The sequence below is a fragment of the Copadichromis virginalis genome, linkage group LG16 (assembly GCF_057382275.1).
Source record: "Copadichromis virginalis isolate Kocher_CV1m ecotype Utaka linkage group LG16, C_Virginalis_male_GT1.1, whole genome shotgun sequence".
NCBI classification, from domain to species: domain Eukaryota; kingdom Metazoa; phylum Chordata; class Actinopteri; order Cichliformes; family Cichlidae; genus Copadichromis; species Copadichromis virginalis.
In genome coordinates this window covers 22,150,335-22,175,341 of record NC_140633.1, presented here as the reverse complement: position 1 = coordinate 22,175,341, position 25,007 = coordinate 22,150,335, and the positions used below count along the sequence as shown (strand labels likewise).

The 25,007-nt window shown below is 41.3% G+C and overlaps 1 protein-coding gene across 2 annotated transcripts in view; it reads left to right on the top strand.

The window, feature by feature from the left end:
- Window positions 1-2,178: 2,178 nt before the first annotated feature.
- Window positions 2,179-25,007, top strand: part of bcl9 (BCL9 transcription coactivator) — a 29,552-nt gene continuing 6,723 nt past the window's right edge. The window contains exons 1-5 of one of the 2 annotated variants that reach the window (XM_085433813.1): window positions 2,179-2,352; window positions 4,283-4,449; window positions 21,253-21,709; window positions 24,365-24,669; window positions 24,856-24,963. In XM_085433813.1, coding sequence (XP_085289939.1) covers window positions 21,423-21,709; window positions 24,365-24,669; window positions 24,856-24,963 — 700 coding nt within the window. In that variant the 5' untranslated portion in view covers window positions 2,179-2,352; window positions 4,283-4,449; window positions 21,253-21,422. Of the gene's footprint in view, window positions 2,353-2,393; window positions 2,735-4,282; window positions 4,450-21,252; window positions 21,710-24,364; window positions 24,670-24,855; window positions 24,964-25,007 lie in introns of those variants that run through there. The other variant, XM_085433812.1, reaches the window with a different exon arrangement.

The window sequence follows — 25,007 nt, the reverse complement described above, 5'->3', positions numbered from 1 at the left end:
TCAAGACCACATTTGAAAATTACAAGAAAATCTGGCTCCTTGGTGGGTAAAAGCTTTTGCACAGCGCTGTAAACCTGAAACTAATACTGCACAATTATACAGGTATATGTGTATGTATATGTGTATATCCACACATGAACCAGGATGTTCATGTGCGTGTGTTAATAGGGCAGGATGGGTGTATCTTTACATGAAACTGAAACCCTGCTAACGTTCACATTTTAGGAAACTTACAAAAATGATCAGACACTGCCCCCACCAAATGTTTCAGCGCTGGAAAGGTATAGATGGGGAAGGTCTGTGAAACTATCCAACCATGTGACAAGTGCCTCTAATGGAGTGCTGGACCATTAGTTTTCTAAAACCACCGAGTTTAACACTGTGGTATTAAAAGATATTATATGTCCTCTTCTATATGATGACATAAACCTAGATGTTTATCAACTTTAGCTTGGGTTTAGGGATTAAATGTTATGAAAGAAAGCTTCTGCTGCAAATTGTATGGATGTTCAAATACATTTCCCCAACAGGATGCAGTCAAAGAAAAGATGCATGCATAATTGGAAGTTTAAGATCCATGTTGTTGGTATTTGTGAACTAAAAGGCTTCACTATGTTGATTTAAAAAAAAAACCCCTGAGTTTCTCCTTTTAATATAAATACAGCTGTTTAATATAAATGCACCCATTCATAAAACAAGATTTTTTATTTTTATTTTTTAACAAATGTAATACTAAACTTCATCAAGGTAAATAGATGATCTAGACTAGTGATGTCTGGGGAAATTGGCTCCACTTACAGTCCACTTTGATCTCTCAGATATTGTAATATAATTAGAAAAATGGTGAAATTTTAACAGTATGTCTCAGTTTTTCTTATATGATAAAGAAGTGCTGCTGTGGTAAACAAAAAGATCTGTTAGCACAACTCTTTGGGCTTAAATTATAAGAAATAAATATGTAAAATTGTAGAAATAGTCCTGGCAGCTCATTGCCCAGACGGTTCTGTAATTATAAAGTGAAAAGGTTTTGTTAATCATCAGACTTTCTCTCTCCCCCTTCTCTCTCGCTCTCTTTTTAACTATGGGCCCACTGTAAAAACCTCAAATTTACTTAGTAGCTAGTGAAAAAGCAAAACTGTTTCGGTCATTTATTTGCATAATAATTAGTTTATTACTTTGGTGTAATATGAATGGTGATGGGGAAAGTCTTTATCATTACCAAAAGCTGTAAAACCTATTAAAATACAGTTAAGAGTCTAAAACGCATGCCCTCCCCCACAATTTCCAAAATCATCCACTGGACTAAATTGCAGTCTTTCCCGGCCGATTCTGGCCCCCGGGCCTTATGTTTGACAATCCTCCTCAAGCATATCAGAGACAGAAACACAAAGCTACGAAATTCCTAAAGCCTTAAGTTTTTCTGTTCACATAGGACAGAAGCAACAAGCTCTTGTTAACTTGCACTCCCCCCCCCCCCCCCCCCCCCCAAAAAAAAAGATGTCTAGACAAAATAGCTGCTGATTGATTTTATATAGATTCGATTAACCGTTTCAGCTGCTGACACCATGTGTCTTTTGTAGGAGGGGTGTATCAACTTTGAATAAAACGAAAACAGAAAGAATATGCTGTGAAAAAGTTTCAAAAGTTTGATGCTTATCTACCGCGCATGGAAGAGAATTAGGGCCACTGGGGAAAAAGCGGGCACGTCTTTTTTTGTGTTTTCCAGAACTCCGACTTTTTTCCCCTCCGAATTCTGATTTTAATCTCAGAATCAGAATTCAGACTTTTTTTTCTCAGATTTGCGGGATTAAAGTCAGAATTCTGACTTTTTTCTCAGGATTGTGGAAAAGAAAAAAAAAGACGTGCCCGTTTATTTTTTCCAGTGGCCCTAATCCTCTTCCGTAACTACGCCTACGCTCTTTCATATAGGGAAGTTCGAGGTAACTACTTTTATAGTTTACTCGGCAAAACAATCCCACGTAAACAGTTTAGTGTGTTTTTCCTTCTTCTCTATTTTCAGATGTCTTCTATAGTGTTTGCCATATCACATGGAGATGGACAGTGGTCTCTCTCGGCTGTCCGACAGTAACATTCTCACTGGCACACAGACCTGACCTAGAATTGCTACTTAGAATTCGACTAAACCATCTCGCAGTAACAGGGGGGTGGTGGGAAGCGACGACAGGAAATCTTGACTGGGATGTAATGGAGTAGGACCACTGGAAAGCTCCGGCGAATGGGGGGGAGACATATTCCTATTTTGTAATGTTACCGTGAAAATGTTGTGATTTGATAATTGTGCGGTGTAAATTCGTCGCTCAGGAAAAAGGGGAAATTAAGCTAGCATTCCAGGTGAGTGTTCCCCTTTTCACATCTAGCTGGAAAGTATCGCTACCACGGCTCGCCTCCTGGCAACGGGCACACGCGGGTCCTCCTCCCGGGGACATCTCACTTGGTATCCGTTCTTCTCTGCCTCTGTCCCCGAAGGCTGGCTAGCAAAACCCACGTAGCGTCTGGCCTGGCAGACAGTGAGCACCCTTTGAACCGTAAATGCCGATTTTTCCAGCGCAACAAAAGCGGATTATTCACGATGTTTTCGGCATGGTGTAAAACCCGCGGAGAAATATTGGTTTTTACCCCATTATACTGGAGGACCGCCCGTGCTTCGTGAAAATGAAAAAAGGATACAATGCAGCATGCATGTTTTGCATTCTTCGGGAGCTCCACACCGTTGGTATTGTATTTTCTTCATTTGAAACGTGTTTGGTATGATTTATAAATCCGAAACGAGATTATAGGCCTCGTCTGCTGATTGTGTCGGCCAGCCCTATCATCTGCCGAGCGATTTAATTGTTACATTGTTAACGGAGCGGGCAGAACTTGAAAATGAACGTTTGTCCAAGGCGGGCCTGAGTACTTTCATTAACAAACGAAGCCGTGGGATGAATATATGCGTGGGTTTTTGTGTGCTTGTGGGCGACGTCGTTGTTCTCGCTCTCAGCCGCCGTCCACTGCCTCCCTCTTCGGGGAAGACTTTGTTTGCGCTGGCCGAGGCTCCATGAATGCGAGTGCTGAAGTCCTCCCTTCCCCCCCAGTTCTCTGGCGAAACAGGAACAACTTCTTTTAGGAAAAAGAAAAAAAAGTTCCTGGAGTTTCAAGCGCCATGGAATTACTTTGTCCGCCAAGAGTTGTCCAGTGAGGCGCTGAGATTTCAGGGGGGAGTCTAATCCCTGTAGTTGCTGCGTGCTTTTACGTTTATTTAGCAGTTTTAGGTTTGTGTAGCTTTGTGTATATTTTAAGGACGCCTTCCTCGAGTAGGCCTGTTCGTGGGTAACTTGTGGCATTGTGCTGTGCTACCTTTGGAAAAAGAAAACAAAGAGTTAGACATGGTAACGAATGTGATCACTCTTTTACATTTTACTAATCTTGTTTAACTTCAGGGAGGATAAAAAAAATCCACAGGTCCGACAGTGTGGAAATAAAAGCAGAGTAAAAACACAGTCACCACCTGGGAATTTACTGCTGATGAATAAAGTCTTATATTGTTCTCCCTTACCAAGTGATTTCTTTTGCCTCACTGAACATTTTGAAAGCATTCGTCAGGTTGCTAAATGCAATGTTTTTCCCTTGTTTTTTCTTTGTTTTGTTTTTTTTTCCCCTTTTTCCTCAAGAGAAGTCTGCAGCTTTTGCACTTTGTAGCAGTCCTTTCTCAGATCAGATGCTGTTAGTTCCTCTGAGTTAGCAGTGAGGAGGGGGAGGTTCAGAGTCTGAGGACAGTTTTGGAGCATACATACCAGTTGCTGAAACTGAACTGCAGACCTTGCTGGGTCTCTTCAATTGCTAGGCAACACTGCTGTCTGCCATTAATGTGCATCATTGCATAGTCTTGAAGCTGTTTCACATGCATCTTTTTGTTTTTTGTAGAATCACTGCTTCTTTTCATTGGGACTTTGTGTAGTTAAGGATTTACAAAAAAAAATGCATTTTTGTCTTTCCACTGTGCATTTTTGGTGCACAGAAGTGAGGAAGCTCTTAAAAGAGTATCACAGACGCTCTCCTAATCCCTTATGTGCACACAGGTCGATAACTGAAGAATAAATACGTGTCTGGGTTAAAAAACGCGAGCCTACACTGTCACTGTAGCCCCTAATGACCTCAGCTTTGCACTTTTTATGTGTTTGCTACATGTTGGACTTGTGAACACCGGCTACTGAGTGCTTTTTCTTGCCGTTTGCTTGTTTGTGTTTTGCCCGTTGAGCAAAGTCCCTTCCCTCTGTTCCAGGTGTGAATGACTTGTGGCTGTAGGTTGTCGTGAGGTGGCCAGGTTCCTGCACAGCCTCTGTGGCTGACTGGGAGAAGTCGAGTGGAGAGCAGACATCAGTGCCCAGGGGACCTGAAGGCCTGGTTCTCCATATGAGGCCCTGCTGAAAGGGCAGGGGGGCTTCTGAGGTAACCCAACTCAACTCTGGCTCTCTCTTCTTTTATTACACACTTTATCACACAGTTTCTTATACACACACACTCCCCTTGTCCTCTCTAGGGTGACAGAATGCTTGTAAATGGGCTTCCTCGTTGTTTTCATTGCTTAGGAGTAAGTAAAACAAGTAATGGCAGGATTATAAAGCCAGTGTCTGAAGTCACTCCCTGTTTACGATATGGCTAACTGTATTTACAGTGAACAGTTTGTTTTAAGTTTCTGAATTGTCCTTAAAAAAAAATCCTCATTGTGTTAAAATGTAGATAGTGGCCCGATGCTTGTCAGAAATAATGGAAAATCACACATGCTTGAAAGTGTCTGAAATCTACATTTTTCTGCTTACTGTCTGGTAGATGACATGGACTCTGTTATACAGGAGTTGCTGAAAAAGCTAAAACAAAGGGGTGATTTTGGACAATCTGTAGCCGTAAGGCCTTTGTGTTCATTATATGTTGGAATAAGAAGAGCTAGAAGCACGAGGCGCATGTTTTTCAGCTCTGCTTTTTCCACGCTATAATTGCTGTCAAAAACTCACTGGTGCCATAAACCGATAGCTTAACGCTGCTGTGATGTAACCATAACAAGTCAGGCGCGGGCACTTTGCAACGCCGGTCACTATCTCTTGACATTTATCTTTGGAGGTGCCTGCTTTCTGATGATGGAGCCTTGAATTGCGGAGCAGGCAGCCTGTTTGACTGCTGTTGACGCTCAGGGGGTAGCGGCTTGAGGAAAAGGACCTCACCGCCGCAGTGCATTGGACTATCAGCGCAGTGTTTGGTCTCGCTCTCTGATCTGCACATGTTGAGGACACAACACGGTCAGGGCGCTCTTCCTGAGAACGCTGTGCGCACTGTTTATTTATCTGCTATCTAATCTGAAGTGTGTTAACCAAAAACCACAGCGAGGTGAAGGACGCGGGGAAATGGATATTGATGTAAAGCGGCAAAGGATTTATTTTTGCCTCTGAGTATTGGACTCTCATGTTTCTGTGCATTTGTTTGCTTCGTGGGTTTTCTAATTAAAACTCGCAAGCCTTGTGTTGTGTATGACGTGGAGGGATGTGTTGGAGAGGCAGTTTGTCTCTGTGACTGTGTGGCGGGTAAAGGGGGAGGGGGGGGTCCCCTCCCTTGTCGTATAGTGGATTAGACTACCCGACTCAGTGTGTTTTTCTACTGCTTTAAAGGTTTATTTCATCTCTGTAGGACCTTTTTTTTATTTGTACTAATGAAAGATCAGTTCATTAAAGACATTCATTCACAGTTCATTAAGAAATTCAGTTAATTTCATGAATGGCTCTCATGGTTGTAGGATGTCCACAAGGAGAAGGGAAAATAAAGTTTGACGTTTAACTTGTATTACTAACATTATTCTGCCCTTAACTTAGCATTGTAAGATTTTGTGTATCTTTTTTTTTTTTTTAAGTCTAGCAGTGTTAAATTATTACTACAATGCAAGAGACCTGTAATCTAAGTACTTGATATACTGCAGTGTGGCCCTTAAAGGGAATTGAAACACTTCAAAATCACCAAACTCCTATAAAACAGGATTGTCAACTACTGTGGTGCGTAGTTATATTCATCGTTCCCACCAGAACTGTAGAAATATGATGGTATAATAGGCTAAAATTATGAACTCATAGAATATATTTTTATTTAGTTCAATGGATGTAGAAAGCAATTTTTAACTCCTCAGATTGTAGAGGATTGCTCAAAACCACTAAAATAAGCTTGCCGCTGCAGGATGTTTCTGAGAGTAGGTGTAAGCGGATGAAGGTTAAAAGAAACTTTTGACTTCTTTGGCTATTGATTTGTATTTTGCTGCTGATATTGCCCGTTCACTCCTCTGGCAATTATAATGGACAGTTGATATATTTTCTCTCTCTCTCTTTCAGTAGATATAAATATGGACTTAATGCATTTGATAGGTATCTATGCCTACAGCAACTTTTTTTAATCTCTAGCAACAATGTTTCTCATCCTCGGCATGAAATTGTGAACACAGTTCTTCTACGAGAGTCAGTGTAATTAAAATCAACAATTAGTCGCAATCAGTGGGTTCAGAAGGTGCTATTTGGGGGGGGAAAAACGTTCGCTTGTATCGGATTGAGCCAGTTGATGAAATCGGTGATGAAGTTTAGGCAGCGGAATTGGCATTTAGAGAGAGAAAGTGGAAAATGATGATCTTCCTGCTGCAAATTGGGTTACACGGCAGAAGCCAGTTAGAACCAGTAACAATAGGAGGTGAAATGGGATAAAATGGAAGACAATAACAGAGTGAAGATACACAGATAGATTGATGGATGGATAATAACGTGATGGTATTAAAACAATACAAAACTTTTATCCTGTTGTAGAAACATGGACATCAGTGCTTTCAGTGGATAAAATTACACACTTCAAATTTGCAAAATCTCTGAATTCTCAATCTGCTACAAACTGTTGTACAAAAGCGAGCGCATCGGTTGTGTGCGTCCTGTTGATCACAGTTGGTCCATCATAAGAAATATTAAGATTAATTACTATAATAATAAAATATAAGGGGTACGGTTAAGGCCTAAATATGTAAATTCACAACATGGAGCCCGTAGTAATAAGTCTTTTCCGCTTTCCTACCAGCTGCAGCTGAATGTATAAATGTGTTTCTCTAATAGCTGCAGTTTCACATCGTTTTAGTGTAGGAGGTCACGGACTCGTGTGGATGTGTGGTGGGATTGTTGCCCATACAAGATCCTCGGGGATGTGTCTGGCTGAGTCAGAACGTACCAATCAATCTGCTTTCATGTTTTTTTCGCTGTGATTGACAGTTATGGCACAGACAGGCTGCTTCTTCTACAACGAGGGAAAGGGCGCTCGCAAACAGAGCTGCTTTCAGGTGGAACCTGGGTGGTGGTGGTTGTGGGAGGGGGGTGGGGGGGAGCTCTGTGAACTGCATTTACCTCAACTGTGAGCCACCAAGCAGAGGGCCTTTCCTGCTACAAGGCTGACACTTTTTTTTGGGTTAGCCTAGCTTACCATATGACCAGGACTGATTTCACACACTTACTCACAGTGGGGCCGACATTACTTAGTCTGTAATCTGCCAGCTGGCCCAGTACAAAGTCAGAGTGATGTCTTGATTGTGAGATAACGGTGTGGTAAATTCACAGCTAGCAGGTGGTCATCCTGTGTCCTGCTTTCTGCATGTTTCATCCAGGCGGCGTTCTCATCAAAAACACTTAAAGTATTTCAAGAAGTGAGAGACGTTTGACTCTGACTACAACCTGTTGTGTGCCACATCTGTGAAAGTGCAACTTTGGACAACATCCCCACTGTAAAAACGCTGGATAACGTCCAGCGTTTTCATGAGTGAAAAATGGCTTTAACGAATAACAAGGTGGCCACAAGAAGAAAGCATTGTATCGTGATGAAGTTGACTAACTGGGAGTTTTTTATTGTTTCATTTCTTTATCTTTGGTGATCCGATAAGATGCCCAACAGTGTTTGTTTAAACTTTAACACAATTCAGGGAGCTCAGTTTTAATTTGAAATCTCAATTTATTCATCTGCTGTGGTAACTCTTCATCGGTAAGTATTCTTTGACTAAGCGATCACTGTAAATATGAGGAAGATTCTGGTGCTCCAGCCCCTTATTCTCTTTAGTTGAGCTTCTGATAAGTGATAGTTTCAGCGCTTTGTAAAAAAAAATGCACTGTTTTAAATTAGTTTGTGAGAAATAAACAGAGCTTCATAGAGTTAAATGTTGTTTATATGGCTGAAGTGATTAATCTACATAATGCTTGCCAGGAAATTGTTTTGCAACTAAGTTGATATATTGATGTAAAGCAAACATTAATTTAAGTCCATTTTTAAGCAAAAATACCAACTCTACCAAAGTGTAAGCTTCTCAGTTGAAGAATGATGCTTTTTCATTAATGCTTAGTTTTGACTGTTTTCTAACAGTAACGTCAATAGATAATTTATAGTGAAAAATCACAGAGTTGTGCAGGGGTTAGAATAGAATAGAATAGCCTTTATTGTCATTGTACAGAGTACAACGAAATTGGAGTGCCACTCCCTTGGTGCAAGTTTCAATAATAAATATAAATGTAAAATATAAAAAGTACAAAAAAAACAATCGTAAGTACTCAAACAATAGTATGTACAATATATACAGGATAGCAGCATTAATATAATGACAGTAGCTGTGCTGCTTCATACCAGGAAGGTCCTGGGTTCAAACCCATCGGGCATCTGGGCGGTTTGGAGTTCGCATGTTCTCCCTGTGCTTGTGTAGGCTTTTCCTGGGCTCTCCAACTTCCTTCCAAAGTCCAAACACGCACATGTAAGGTTAACTGGTGACTCTAAATTGGCTGTTTGAGTGAAGATTAGTGAAAATGTTTGTCTGTTTCTCTCTCTTTGTTAGCCTTGTGATTAACTGGCGATTTGTCCAGGGTGTAACCTGCTTCTCGCCATATGACAGCTGGGAGAGGCTCCAGCCCCCCTACCAGCCTCATTTGGTTAAGAAGATGGAAAAATTGTAGTTTATACTGGACTTGAGTCTTATGGTCACTGCATTTGAAAAGCTTGCTCAGAATAAAGCCCCCTGCATTAGCGCAGGTATAAGAGGAGAAGAATCCAGAAGAATCAAGCAAATAAATCACAGTTTTCCCCTCCAGGAAGTCTTATCTTTTCAAGCTACTCGAGAATCTTCCTCTGTATAATCTGGGAATCTCTGAGCTCCTTTATTTATATAATTGAAATGTCAGTAAGGGCTGTCACGGCTGTACACTTGTGTATAACCTGGCTGTGTGTATATTAGGTTACAGAAATTAAGAGGTGCAAGAAATAGCCCTCTTCTGCTAGTACTTACACGGCTGCATTTGAATCGAATTGACTCGTTTTTTCGGGTTTTCTGTTAGTGATAGCACCTGGTACCATGTACTCTTTTAGTACTTGCTTGGCTGGGGTTCCAAGTGAGCTGAGTTGATCGGAAAATGTAATGTCAGCAGACTGTGTGCCACCGATTGGTCAGTCAGTGGTGTCATGAGAGTGACTCCTTCCCAAAAATTAAAACTGTCATTTTTGAAATCCAGCATCGAGGAAAGTAGCGGCACAAAAATCACGGCCCGAGTAAAAGCCATAGACTGAGCGGGTATGCTATCGGCTCGACGTCGTTCATTGTTGTATTGTTTGTGCCACATACAAAGGACATCACAGGACATTTGGATGTGTTGCTAAAACAACCCCACGCACATTTAGGTGATACACAGTTGTAGTAGAAAATGAGTCGAGCTGAGTAGGTACCGCGTCCCACCACTTGGGGTGAGGGTAACAGTGATGCATATAAACAAGGGTTCAGACCACACAATGGTCACTGTGTCAGTTTAGATGAATATAGAGTTATGATATCCTGCCTTTTCGTGACTGAGGAACATGGCAGACTACATGGTGCTACCCAGCCAATCATGCTTGCAGTCTTTCCTGATACTTTATGCTTTCTGTGAAAAGAATCCAAACACACCGTGGCAGTTGAAGCAGTATGATACTGGTTGACTAGTGGTCATTTCACAGTTCCACCTAAACTAAAGTGGTAAAATCATTCTTCATCTTCTTTGCCATGCCTGCAGTTGTTCACAGCTGAACTTTTGAGAAAACTCAACAGCCGGCACAGTGCTCTGTACTGATATTGATGAACCACACAGGAAAGACAGAAGTGCCACGAAACACCCAGAAAAATGTCAACATGCTAGTTTTTTTTTTTTTTTTTTTTTAAATGTATGTATTATGTGAGAAAAATCAACTGCCTATTTTCATCCTGTGTCACCTAGATTGGGCCGTAATTGGGCACAAGAAGATGCATATCGTACCATCTTAACCCACTAAGAGTCAGACTTTGATTTTAACTAGAATGGACCAAGATCTTTAGATAGATGATTCATGGACTATTCACAATGGAGTAATTTCAATTTGGAGTCACCACTGTTTATATTGTAATCAGATCATTTATAACCAGTAGCAAAAATTAGCTTTTGTTTTGTTGCATATAAACAGTAGTTTCCAAGCAGACAAAATCAGATGTTAGCGCCTTAATTATCTAAATCAGCTAACTTAAAGGTAATCTTTTATTTTTATATTTAGACCGCAACTGTAAGCGCTTTGTTATAGGAGGCAGACAAAGGGGATTTTTCACACGTTGCTGCCTATAATTACAAATGTCATGTGTCTTGGATGTGGCACAAATTACACACACTGGTTTTATTGTATTATAAGCTCATCGCTTCAGATGGGAATCTCAAGAGACCTTCCAATACAGATGCTGATTTGACATGTATTAGGGCCCTTTACTGAAGATGCACTTCTTTTAGTGCATCTGTATTAGATTCTTTTTTTTTTAACCCGCTGTCGAGTAATTCGAGCCACCTGCTTGTGGTTGTGAGCAAAGGACTTGAATGTGTTGTTTCTTAATCAGTTTTAGATCATGAATGTGAGGAACAAAACAACTCTAAGCTTCATTCTGAAAATGTATTTTCTTGAGTTATGTTGGCAGTTAAAAAACATCGCCTTAAATGGTTATTGGTGAATAAATCGCATAAAAAGAAACCAGGCAGGATGCTCAGCATGCATCTGATATCAGGATTAAGAAGCATCACCATTAATGTGAAGATTTCATTTTAAGTTAGTTCACCAGGGGCGTGGCTTTTGCATGGCTTTACATATCACTTATTGCTGCGATTCCATGGTTATATGCAGGGACCTAAAGGAAGCTCAGACAGAAATGCACACGAGCATGCTCTGACTCATGGGAACAGCACATGCCATAAACTTGAAGCAGAGTTCTCAGTGGATCTCCGACATTATTAGGACAGCTAAGTACTGCCTCATGTTGGTATTTGTCTGTGCACCAGTATAGTTATGTGCGTGTATATTGCTCTGTGACTGTATATTTAATTAGGCAGGTCTTAGCCAGTGTGTTTAAAATTCCATGGGTATGACACACCAGTGTAAACTGGGGTAATTCAGGGACACAATCTGTCTCATATTCTCTCCAGAGTGCTAATTTTGTTGTACGATAAAAGAACGAAGATAGAACATCTATTATATACTCTTTGTGTGTGTGCGCGTGTGCTTGTGTGTAGTTTCTCTCTTTAGGAAATACCAGGTCAGTAAAGATGCCTGAGCTTTGTTACGTGGTTTGAAAGGTTGCAAAGCCTGTTTCTTGTGGGCGCTGTGGTTTGTAAAATACAGAAAAGAATGTATGGAAAATATTTTGCGTAAGCACGTCTTGAAGTTTTGCATAGTGTGTTGTCATCTTTCCTGCTTAATATTCTTTTAAAAATTTTGATGCAGTTTGATTAATGAAACGTTTTAACTAATAACAAGTTGCTTGCAAGAAAAGCTTGTTGACCGGTGAGGAACGCAAATTTCTTTTCCTCTTTACCTCAGTGGTCTACATGGCTGCTGAAAGGCCTGGCCGTTGGGATTTCCCACAATACTTGTAGTCACAGGGAGACGTCCTCCCAGCATGAGCAAGGTTGGAATGTGGCCCGAGTGTGGGAGCGACTGTGCGGATGAAGGAAGGGGAGTCACGGACCAGAGAGCAGGGGAAGGGAGGAAAGAAGGGGTCTGCACAGAGGGCAGCAGAGTTTGTCCTAACTGAGTGCTGTTCCTGTGTTAATTCATATCTGAGATAGAAATGAGAGAAATCATTATTTAGAGAGGAAAAATGCGTATGTGTCTTACTGTTTACTGCTCATATTTGCTGCAGTGACTGCTGATTCCAGGAGTGCTCTTGCATTAATTAGCAGTTCTACTGGAGGTCTTCATGGGTTTAAAATTTTGATCCTAAAGGGATCCAGAGGGGATCTGAAAAAATTCATACGCAGTCTTAAATGGACCTTAAGATAATTGGACTAGATCTGAAATGCAGTTGACCTGAACAGACCCAAAGAGAGACCACCAGCAGTTAATTGGCAGGATGATGCACCATCAGCTAACAAGCAGACTTAAAGAGAGGCAGTTAAATTTTTTTTTCTTCCCTCTTTTCTTTGCTGGAGTTTTCTTTTGCCTCAATCACTTTGTACTCTGCAGTGTAACACAATGTATTTTGATGTCACAGCTGAAAGCAAATCTACTGGGATACATGTACATTTTAATTGTGGAGTTTGCATGTCGTCCTTGTGACTGCATGGGTTGACTGCAAGGCTACGACCTTCTTAAAAAATGGACAGATTGGTGAACGTAATCATTCAGACATCCAACCCAGAATTAAACTCCTTAGGTCCAGAATAAGGTCTCTCATATTATGGTATGTCATGAGTTAGTATGGCTTACTATGCTAAGATGTGCTAGTCATGAAGTAGAATTAATAGAAGGGTGACCAGCTTCTAGGTATAATGGTTAAGAACTGGACCCACAGGCATCGATGTTCACAAGCTCACTTCCAGCTCTGGTCGTCTTTCTGCTTTCTCCTGCTAACAGAGTATACTTCAGTAGAAATCTCAGCTACAGTTTGACCTGATTGGTTTGATCCAAATGGACATCGAAGGGTTTTACAACCAGTTTTATTCTTGTATAAATGTTTTCAGTGTGATTTATTGTTCCAAGTCTTATCTGGGATCCAAAAGTTGTGCAGTCTTTGATGTTTCATCTATAAAGTCCAAGATGTGCTGTATTTTACAAGTGAGAAATATTGTCGGATTCTTTTTACCTTGATACCTTTTAAAAATCTTACTGTCAGGTTTTGATACTAGCAACCCCCTTAATTTGCACTTCTTGTCATAGAAGTACAGGCACGTTCTTGCCAGTTATCCCGTTGTCTTTGTCTCGTATTGAGCACAAAGGTGTGTGTGTGTTTGTTTTGTGTGAGCAAGGTACAGTCACTTAGCCAGGGATGCAGAGACAGAGGGCAGATGGAAAGAGATGGAAGTGCGGGGTGAAGTGTGTGAGACGGAGATCAGAGCAGGCCAGAGTGCTGAGTGCCAGTCCTGCTGCCGGAGCTGGCCACTACACATGGCACCATTCCCAGGCTACGCCAGCAGATGTGCCACTAGTGAGTCAGCGTGTGTGTGTGTTTGCCTACTTGCACTCGACTGGGAGACAGACACCCACCCGCACTCTCTGTGAAGACAATGGCTTGTGTAATGACTACCGTATCACACCCCTTTCCCATCCTCCTGTTTTCGTTGCCACTTCCATCACTGTGATGGATACGGTGAGGCTTCTGTCACCACGATATGATATGACACAGTGTGACATTACACACATGTCGCCTCCCAGGGGATGGTGGGCCTGGTCTGCAGACCAGAGGAGAATGTGTTGTGGATGGTTTGAATTGGGAAAGCTGTTATGCAGGACCAGTAGGAAAGCTAATATTGGAAGTAATGGAGGGAGCTGAGGAAAAAAGGAGAAAGATGGAGGTGTGTAAATATTGGACTCTGGGAGCAGTCAACAATTTGGAAAATACAGAAGACTTTAAGTTTCTTGTAACAACTTGATTTCAGTTGAAAGGAAGCCTGGTCATACTTGTGCGTGCGTCCTTGAGCCTCTCACAGTGCATGCATAATGTCAAATGTTAGTCTAGTGGCGTCACAGCTCTATCTTTAGTGACATTCAGGATTCTTTGCATTCTGTGTTCGCTAAGTGTAAATAATGAGCACAACGCAGGGTGTGGCATGCTGGCAGAGTCCTTTCAGGAAGTCACCTGAACAGGTGAGCATGCAGGTGTTTCCTACACTGTGGTATTGTTAATGTCCAACAGATATCTTTATCTTACTTTCATTTTTTTTCTTACTGTTTTTTTTTTTTTGTCTCACTTCTTCAAGACAGAAAGTAGCTGTAATGTTTGTGCAGGTTGTGCTGTTTATTACCTGAGCTAAAGCTGCATATCAACATCATCGTCATCATTTTAGATTTGCATTAAACTTTACATAAACTAAAATGCTAGTATTTTAGCGGTGGCAGCTTCATAATGAAGTAGAATTGCAAATGACAAGTTTAATGTATAAATAATAAAACTCATTGTCCTTGAGTTCAACAGATTGGCAAGTTTTGCTTGCTGTAACTCAGTATTTCTGTTTAAGTGACATTACAGCCACTATTCTTACTTTGTGGCCCTGCTGTCTTACTACTCACTACATACTCATGCTTAGAGTATGTAGTGGCAGTATGTAGGGGCAGGAATAGCTCAGTAGGTAGAGTGGTGACCCCATGATCGGAAGGTCGGGGGTTCAACTCCACTGAACGGCTACCCTGAGGTACCCCTGAGCAAGGTACCGTCCCTACACACTGCTCCCTGGGCGCTGCATTGGTGGCTGCCCACTGCTTCACTGGGTGAATGGGTTAAATGCAGAGGAACTATTTCCCTATGGGGACTAACACTTACACATTATTATTATTATTAAACTCAATTCATATCACAAATAGAGCAAACAGATATAGAAGATTTACCTGTCCTTCAAGAAGCTAAGATGCAATTTAAGGTATAGTACAGCGCATGTAGATTGGAAAACCATAAAAAAAATAACTAAAGCAAAAAGTAATATAGTCAGTGAGAGCAGCCATCATAAATTTTATAGTCCAGTCTAACATTTCAAGCCCATGTTGATAAACACACAGTAGCAGTATCTGACACAGACACCACTGTGTTATGCTTTGTTCCCATTATACACACACAGTACACTGACAAAGTTAAAGGACTGACTCAGAGAGATTTTGTAAAAGTACAGAAATTCAGTGCTGCTATCCTGTAATCACCACCTGTGGCTTACTTTGACAAAGGGGCGATCGTGGCTCAAGAGTTGCCAGCTCGTCTTGTAATCGGAAGGTTGTCGGTTCGAGCCCCAGCTCTGACAGTCTTGGTCGTTGTGTCCTTGGGCAAGACACTTCACCCGTTGCCTACTGGTGGTGGTCAGATGGCCCGGTGGTGCCAGTGTCCGGCAGCCTCGCTTCTGTCAGTGAGCCCCAGGGCAGCTGTGGCTATAATGTAGCTTGCCATCACCAGTGTGTGAATGGGTGAATGACTGAATGTAGTGTAAAACGCTTTGGGGTCCATAGGGACTAAGTAAAGCGCTATACAAATACAGGCCATTTACCAAAGTTATCCAGATTTTCACTACATATTTAACTCCAAAGGGAAGAAATCAAACATCGTTTGAACATTTGGAAGGTTTAAAATGTGTTTTCATTAGAAAAGGGCATATTTTGGCATAAGGCACATCCTTATTTCACCACTCTGTCAGATTTTTAAAAAAAATCATTTTGTTGCATATAAGCTTTTATTCATGTGACCATTTCACTAAATTGAAGTGTGTGTGTATTAGGGCTGCCACGATTAGTCGACTAGTCACGATTATGTCGACTATTAAAATCGTCGACGACTAATTTAATAGTCGACGCATCGTTTGAAGCTTTGTAAGATCACAAAGGACGCAGGAATGAGTAGTAGGATTTAAGAGTGTAATAACGGACTGAAACAGAAGATGGCAGCACTACATGTACAAGGATGCCAACTGCCGTTAAACCCCGAAGAAGAAGAAGCTGTGTCCCAGAATTCATAGCGCAGCTGTCAACAATGGCGGCAGCTAGTAGTTTTAACTTTACTCTTATTATTCTTTCTGGGTCACAAAATAAACGTTTAACATATTTTCAGGCGAGAATGTAGCTGTGTAAACCTCAAATATCTGCTCAGTTTATCAAGACACCGCATATTTTCAAAAGCGCTCCGACGTTTTCGGAGACGTCTGTTACCCACTAGCTCGTTAGCTAGGCGGGGGCAAGGCTAACTAGAGCCGTGAGAACACCGGACTCCCGGCAAATCGTTTTCAAACCCACCACCGTCTTTCGCTACTCAGGTTAAACATATATATAAGTCACTTAGATAACTTAAAAATGTTATTGTTTGGCTTTCTTTAGTATTTTATTTGTTCCTGAGTAAATCGGTTTGGCTGAGATTAAAGTTATAGTTTTTGCACAGCTAAAACTGTCAAGCAGACAGCTGATTATCAGAAGTGTGAGACGCTGGAGAATATACTCCGGTGTCCTGTTATATTTTAGAAAGCAAGGAGTTTATTAAACTTCACCGAAACAATCTGCAAATTTCATTAAAAATTAATAAACTACCATCTTGTCTTTATTTTTAGTTAGCACAAACACTTCAAGCTGTAAGCTAATGATAGTTATATAAGACCAGATGCTGCTGGTGCAATAAGCTGTACGCTGTACGTCCAATGGATGATGATCTGATTAGTCGACTAATCGCAAAAATAATCGGTGACTAGTCGACTATCAAAATAATCGTTTGTGGCAGCCCTAGTGTGTATAAGCTGTTGTGATGAGATGTAGAGCGTTGTTTTTTTTAAATTTTGTTTTATTTTTCCTGCTCTGAGTTGGCTGCTGCTTTTTCAGATTGTACAGTTGGTTGCTGATGGCCATGTGTTTTGTATATTCTTACAGAAAACTGTGAGAAGAGGTGGAAATAATGCTTTTTGATATTTCCCCTAAACAAATAATGGGCAAAAGCAATTCTTGAGATGGAGGGTGAACAGACGGAGAGTGGGTAGGGAAGCTAGAGTGAGAAAGAGGGAGCAATACTCCATTGTGACTGAACTGCAAAATGGGATTTGCATAAATAAGGCTGAAACATCAGCAGGCCCTTTTACAGCCACCAGCAGGGCTGAGATGAGGGAAGAGGGATGGTGTGTGTGTGTGTTGTTTTTTTTTCTTTTTTTTTAAATAAATCTTTGTTGTGTTTAAAATTTTCAGCCAGTGGACTATGTTGACAGCAACATAGTTCTTTTCTTCTCGCTGATCCCACACCTTACCAGCGGAGTATACCAGTAGATACTGCATTGCTATAAAGCCTCCCACTCCCCTTCAGAGGAATTTGGGTGACGTAGATTGGAAGGGTCTACTCTCTAAGCAGGCAGCATACAATGACTGTTACATAAGCATGAAAATAAAATAGTCCTCCAGTGCCACCCGCATCGGAAAGCCCAAATCTAATTGAATTGAACTATTTTCTGCCCCCTTCATATTTATATCACAGGCAAAAAGCTCATTTTTGGAGCGTCATTATGCTGTTTTCCCATTAACTTGCATGAACTGCATCTCCTCGTGTTTGCCGTGATAGACAGTTCAGCATCTTTACTGGAGGTGGAGGAAGTGAATTCTCTGTGATTACCTCTATGATGCTTTCTTGTTTAAATGTGTGTGTGTGAGACATGCTGGAACGTACACACCTGATGTGTGTGTGTGTGTGTGTGTCCGTGTATTCCTTATGACAATCATGTCAGCAAGCTTTCCAATTAGTGTCTTGTTAGCGTGCGATTGGAAAGAACAGATGATTGACAGTTCCTGCTGTTTGCTTCCATGTACGCGCACAGACTTGCATCACACGCATATGCTTGTTATTGGGGTCTAGATTTAGATGAAGCCCCTCCAGGCTTTACATGCAAGTTGGAGTTGAATGAAGTAGAAGACTGGTTCTTTGATATATTATAAACTATATCTACTAATGCAAACGAAATATATATATTTTAAGTGATTTTATTTTATTTTATTTTTTCTTGCTCTTCTCTCAAGGCTCTCCTCCTTTTGTATTGCTCCATAGTGAAGGAGTCAGTCAAGGCCAACTACTGCCTGATCCCACCAGGTCCGAACATTTTTAACTTGCGCTGGACACCTTCTCCTAAAGGGTTCACTGAGCTTTAAGCAAAGTGCTTGTGATGGTTGAAAAGAGTTTAGTATACATCCCTCAGCACCTTGTGAAGAGGGAATAGAGAAGCCTAAATTTCCCTAGCTGGCAATCATGCCCAGTTTGTGCAAAGTAAATGGTGTTTTTAAATGTCAGTCAGCTTTTTTTTTTTCTGACGTTCATTGCTCTTTTTAATGTACAAATGAAATGGTACACCCTCTAAAAGTCCTAGTTGTTACTGGTGTCCTAAACATTTTACCTGTTTAAAAACACCAACAATCACAATCAGATGCCACTTTAGGAGTAGCCTTTATTAATATCTCATTAGGTTTTGTAGTGTACATTTAAATTTTTTAGGAGCAGGAAGGTTCATCCAATTAGATTTCTCTTGGAGACAGACGTTAAATTCAGTTTACATTGTTAAAGTGAAGGGGAACCCTGAGCATGTTTTTGTGGCCGGTACACAGTAGCCGATAGCATCTGATATAGTGTCATCGTTAGACTCCGCTCTAGCACAAGCTCCAATTATAGAAACAAGACGTTAACAGCAGAACCTGTTTTCTGCGTGCCTGTTCAGCTGGTAGTGTGTAATTATTCAGACACAAAGTTTAACTGAACTTTTATATGGGGACTGTCGCGTTAACAGAAGCTCTTGTTTCTGATTTATGCTGTATATCACAGCTGCAGAATTACACGTGCTTCAATATAAAATGCGTAAAAGAAGTTGCCTTTCGTTACATTTTTAATAATGAGCCTAGCATTTCTCTGAAGTGTCTCCACTACAGTATTTTTTTTACATTTAAAGGTTAATCTAGTCAGTTTAATTTGGTTCTACAAGCCGCCTCTGTTTCTGTTGAGAAGCCAGCGTCTGCCTGTGTGCAGTAATCTGTGCTCCTGACTGCTGTAAATCACTTCTTCTTCTGTGACCAGTGAGAGATGAGTGTTGCTGCTGTAGCAGGAGTCGGTGTATTTGTCTGCTTCCCAGTGCTGCCACCATCCCCCCATACAAGTAGAAAAGGGGGCGACACAACCCCCAAACACCATTCCACCTCCCTCTCCCCAGGGGGACTCTGGAGCCAGTTACAATGCTGAGTGTTTTGGAAGAGCTCCTAAATATTTTCAGGATGACAATGTAATCTCACTGACTGGGCTGCTCTCTTGAACAGGATTCTCGTGCAGTTCTCGCTCTCACTCACCAACACACACAAAAGACAGTGTTTGGTGTGAGTCACAGTACCAGCTCGACAGCTCTACCACATGTGCCAAAGATAAAGAAAGTATCAATGACTAACCTAACCTTTTTTTTTAAATTGTAAAATCATTATATGTAAATCAACAGATTTCTTTTTTCCAGATAAATATTGGTGCTCTCTGGTGGACAAACTAAGCAGTGGTGGCAGCGTTTGGGCTGTGACTTAGTTTTTATCAGTTACTATTGAACCAGACTCCATATCAGCTTATAGTGGAGCATTTATATTATCAAGCACCTTGAGATGATTGATCTTGCATATTGATGATGTATAAATTGAATCAAACTATAGAGTTAGTGGAGGGGAAGACTGATGTTTTGTGTCTGCTGTTTTTTTACAGTCTTTGTTCTGTCAGCTGTTTAAATTGGTCAGTTGTTTTAACTAACACATGTTGAACAATGAGGATTGAAATTATGTACGTACTTCCAGAGTTCACTACAGATTTAGACTGTATTTGTGAGGGGTGTTTGTAGGAACACCCATGAGCTTCCAAAGACAGTGTATGCACAATTTCTTAAACAAATTATTAGATTATTTATTTTGTAACTTTTTCCTGCAAATACAATTGTGAAGTACTTGGTGATTATTACCGGAGCATTATAATCCGCCGTCTCTGTAATGAGTCTCTTATCCGTCACCGTTTTGGACTGCAGCTGGATGTGGTAGACTTTGTCTGCTCTGAAGCACTCGATACAGACGCATGAACCGGTTCTCCCCCAGTCGGTAGACCTTGAGGACACAGCAGATCTGTAGAGTTGAAGAAGATTATCATTACCAGCTGCAGTCTAAGGGCTCCAAGGCGCTTCTGCGGTGGTATTGCAGACAGACAGCTTTGTGGATGGCTGTATACATGTTGTAGCTGTTTACTGTCACTAGGGGGCGACGCCACAAACAACTGATCTGTAGGCTACTTTTACTTGCTTGTGCTATTGTTGGTCCATCACTTGTGGACAAAAGCAGGTTTATAACTTGCAAATTGCTTAAGTGAAACCAAGTGTTCAAAATAAAGAAAAGCGTCCACTGCAGCTTCTCATGCTGCTCCTGTTTGTGGCCCACTCTTCAAGCCGTCAGGGTTCAGGTTATGCATACACTCATCCACGTCGAGCTATGTGCTTTTGTTGTTGTTGTTTTTTTTTTTGAGGACTTTTGACGTTGGAGTTGGTTGCCTACGGAGAGCCTCTCTGCAGACAAATACCTATGCAAACAGACACAACGTCTCTACCATAAATTAAGTATAAGACGGCGCATGTAATGTGTCCATTTGCAGGATGCGATAATCTTGGAAAGCAGCTGAATGATGTTGAAAGCTGTCATAGTAGAGACCAGGCTGTTGATCTGCTGGCAAGCGGGTTAGCAGTGTCTGAATTTTAAAAATGAAAGCAAAGGGTATTGTCCATTCGTTGCGGATGGCATCATTCTCTCAGATGGATATGGAATAAAGCTAAAGCCAGTCTCTAAATGTATTTGGGCGGGTCTTAACATACCTGGGCGGCCTGCCCATATAAAGTCTGTGTGTGAAGCACTGAGTGTGTTGAGGGCGAAAAAAAAAAAGCACTATAAGCAGACATTTCAGACACTGGGGGAAAAACAAACATGCTGAGGTTACAATTAACAATGACTGAAGTCTGTGTAAGTCGTCAGGTAATGAATTTGACCTACGATTTTCTTACTGAATAATGTCAGAATTACTTTATTAAGCCCTGTTTTGCCCAAAGCAACTTTAAAAGAGGGGGGGAAATAACAAAGATTGATAATAAGAAGACTTTGGGTAGAGTGTCACTTTGAACTCTCTTGAGACGGCGTCTACCTTTTCCAGTTTTGTTAACAGTCCTTTTTCTCCTTCTTTTCTCTCAACAGTGTGCCCAAGGGCCGTTGAAAGCCCCCTTGGGGGAATTTCATAAATACACACTGAACAAGAACAAGAGAAGCCTTCTGGACTATTGTTATTTTTTTCCACACTTTTCCCACACACACACATACACTTACACACATACACGCACACCCACACAGACAAGGACGTAGAGAGAATGTTGGAGGTCCAAGAGGAGAGGCCAGCGGCGGCAGGTACAGCAGCGACACATTTCAGCAAGAGGGAACGAGGAAAGAAAGAGAGAGAAGAGGCCAAGGACGGTCGGGGAAACCTGTCGAACATTGGGAATCCTGTTCCTGGCTCCAGGAACGTGCGTGCAAAAGCGCCGCTCACACACACAGGCAGTCCTCACCAGCTCATCACTCCACCCTGTTCTGTAGTCTTGGGAGCTCCATCAATGAACTCCAATAGGCTAAAGAACTCCCCGTCCACCAACACACAAAGGTGAGTGGATTCATACAATGTGACAACCTGTGGATATTGCCCTGCGATACTTCCTTTCTAATAATGATCAGCTATTTTGTGGGTGTAACTGAAATCTAGGTTATACTGGCTATATATTAAAGCTATGGATTAAAATAATGTTTAATCCAGACTGTTTATGATGGACAGCAAAGCATTTTTAACTGCATGAAAATCTTTGGAAGTACATGGAAATAAAACTTTTTAAAGGGTTGTTTGAAAAACTACTACCCTTTTTTTTTTCTCCTTTTTTTTTTTGTTAAGACAACCTTCCTAGACAGTTTGGTGGACTATTAATGATGACTAAACCACTTAAGCTTGTTATTTAGCTTCAATAACATGTAATCAAACTTTACTGAGGAAACATCTGTCCACGGCAATTCTTTTTTTTTTTTTCTACGTAATTGGAAAAAAAGAAGAAGAAAAAAAGCCAAGGTCTTTAACAACAGTTAAGAACAAGGGGCAAATTGAAAAGCTCTGCCTGTTTTTCCAGCTTAGATTTAGTTGAAATAAGAAATATTAACTTTAAAAATCAGCAAGACCGAGGCCACATTAAGGCGGCCTTTTTGCTCATATGTACTGTACTTTCTAGAGAGCTGTTGTTCTAGTATTTGAATGTAAGAAATAAACATATTCCTGCTGTCAGATCTGTTTACGCTGCTTACAATCAGCATGTCGTTTAAACCCTTATAGCCATCAAGAATGGGGCAGCTCTTTTCCTAATTGATGCATGTGGGCACAGAGTTCAGTTCAATTTCAGTTCACTTCTGGTTTATTTAAAGACCCTACAGTACTCAGAAAACTCCAACGATTAGATGATCCGGTATGAGCAAGCATGTTGTGACAGTGGGAAAGAAAAACTCCTTTTGAACAGGAAGAAACCTTTGGTAGAACCAGGCTACACGAGGCACAACTGTCTGCCACGACTATTTGAGGGAATGAAGGCAAAGTGAAGAGAAAAACGGGAGCACAGGGAGACAGGACAGTTATTTCTTTTTCTATTCCAGCTCCTAAACCTGGTAGGAAGACCTAGTTTAAAATGGTGTCTCTTCTCTAGTTTGGCTAGAAAAGCTAGCCATAGTTAGAAATTACTCTTAAGTAATCTTTTTGCATGGACATCATTTACTTTTCTGTAGCAGCAGGCAGAAAATGCGTTTGGATAGCTGTTAACACAGAAACTAGGCCCTATCTAGACTCTTTTGGCTGATTACTTTAACTTAATTACCTCTGTCTGCTTGCGCTTCACCAGTGGCTGTGGCTTAATGATTGTAATGTTACTTTTTCCTACACACTCGACAGACGGAGTCACTCAGTCCCTGCAAGGACCCTGAGGCACACACGTTACCTACAGGGCTTTCTTCTTAAAGAGGAAGGCTCGGCCGTTTATAAAGTCATCTCACTTGCACATCTAAAATTAAAAAACAAAAAAGTAAAATAAAATAAAAACAATAAATAAAATAAAGCTAACATGTTATCCTTATGCTTTTTAAGGTTATTACTACTCTGGTATTTTCATTTCTCTTTACTGAATTGAACTTACTCTCTTGATGTCTTTAATTGTAGCGGTATTTTGAAGTGAGGCTTGTAAGCAAGTATGTCTACACGATACCTGATAAATCTATAAGAGTTGCATGTTGGCAAGGTCAAGAAGGTGGTACAAACCTGAACAATTTGCTTTACCTGTATGGTGTGGAAATTAGGTGTTGGTCAGGTGTAATGCTAATGTAAAATCATTTTTTGTGAATTATTAGTTTAAGGTTTTGATGCGTGATCCAGAGCTCTTCCAGGGTCAGGGAGTACACTGGGCTTGGAAGTTTTCCCTGCTGACTCATGGTTCTGGAGCCTCTGGAAATGACTGCACGGACTGCCAAACTTATGGCTTTGCCTTCTTGTTCTGCTGGCTGTGTGTCTCTCTACATACGTACAGTGTGCAGAGCTGTGGCTGAACCTTTTGGACATGTTGGCATATGTTATGCTACTTGTACGTGTGTGTGTGTGTGTGTGTGTGTGTGTGTGTGTGTGTGTGTATATGAGGAAGAAAGAAAGATATTAGGGTGTGGTATGGAAGTTCTCTGCCAGTTGGATGTTTCCTGCTTGCCTGAACTGAACTGCTCTCAGAGCCGGTTAGCAGCAGTCATTTGTAGGTGCCCTGTCTCTTTGCAGATGAGATCTGTGTGCACTGAATTCCCCATACCGGTAACTTAATCTTGCGTTCACAGACATCTATGCCAACTGTTGGTTGTCAAACTGATGCTGTGTTTAGCAGTTGCAAGTTGTTTTTTTTTTTGGTTTTTTTTTGGGGGGGGGGGGAGGACTAAAAGAACACAAAGTTCACATTTTCCTTTGGTTTTCTCTCTGCCACCCCTCTTGGGTACCATATCGGAGGGGAAAAAGGCACATGTTATGACTAGGTGTCGTGGGATTAAAGACCCTATGGATGGCAAGGTGCCTCCGCATTTATCTGTGATTTACCTGGTTCATTCTTGATTCCAGAAAATGATTATTAGATAAGCCTGCTAAAATGCCCCTGGCCTTTTGTTGTGTCCAAAATATCTGATGTTTTTCACAGATTTCAAGGCAAAGTAGCTGTTTTAGTTCATGGCGTAAATGTATCCTTATCTATTCATTGTTTTTCAGCCCTAAACCTAAGACGGAGGCCATGGTACGATCACCTCCTGTCGTGTCTCCCTCCACTGCCGCCCAGAGTGACTCTAAAATGCCCAATCAGGGCAAACCAGGGAGTACGGGCAGCCAATCACAGCCCTCACCCTGTGACCCCAAGACCAAAGGGGCTCAAAATGTTGCAGGTGGAGTGGGGCTTAAAAACGGCCAGAGCCTAAGCTCCGGCCCAAGCTCCAAGGTGAAATCCAAAAGGAGCATGAACAACTCTGCAGAGTCATCCGAACAACCAGAGAGTGGTACGCCTACCAGTGAGGAAACAGGTAAGAATCACCATAGCCAGTACAGTATTATCAAATCATCTGCTGTGTTGTTTGCTAATACTACACACTCTGCCAAGAGAATACAAATTGGACATCTTGAAAGATGTACTTTGCAGTCCCTCATTGCCAGTCACATTGATAAACCTAAGGCCACTGATGGCTTTGTGTGTGCGTGTGTGTGTACAGATAGTAGCAGGGCGAAGAGGATATGTGTTACGGAGAGGAGGGCGCCGTACAGTGGAGCTGACTGGTACTCTGGGGGAGAAAGTGACGAAGATAACAGAGGATTCTTCAGTAAGTGTGTTAACATGTGCATTCAAGCATATATAATATTCCCT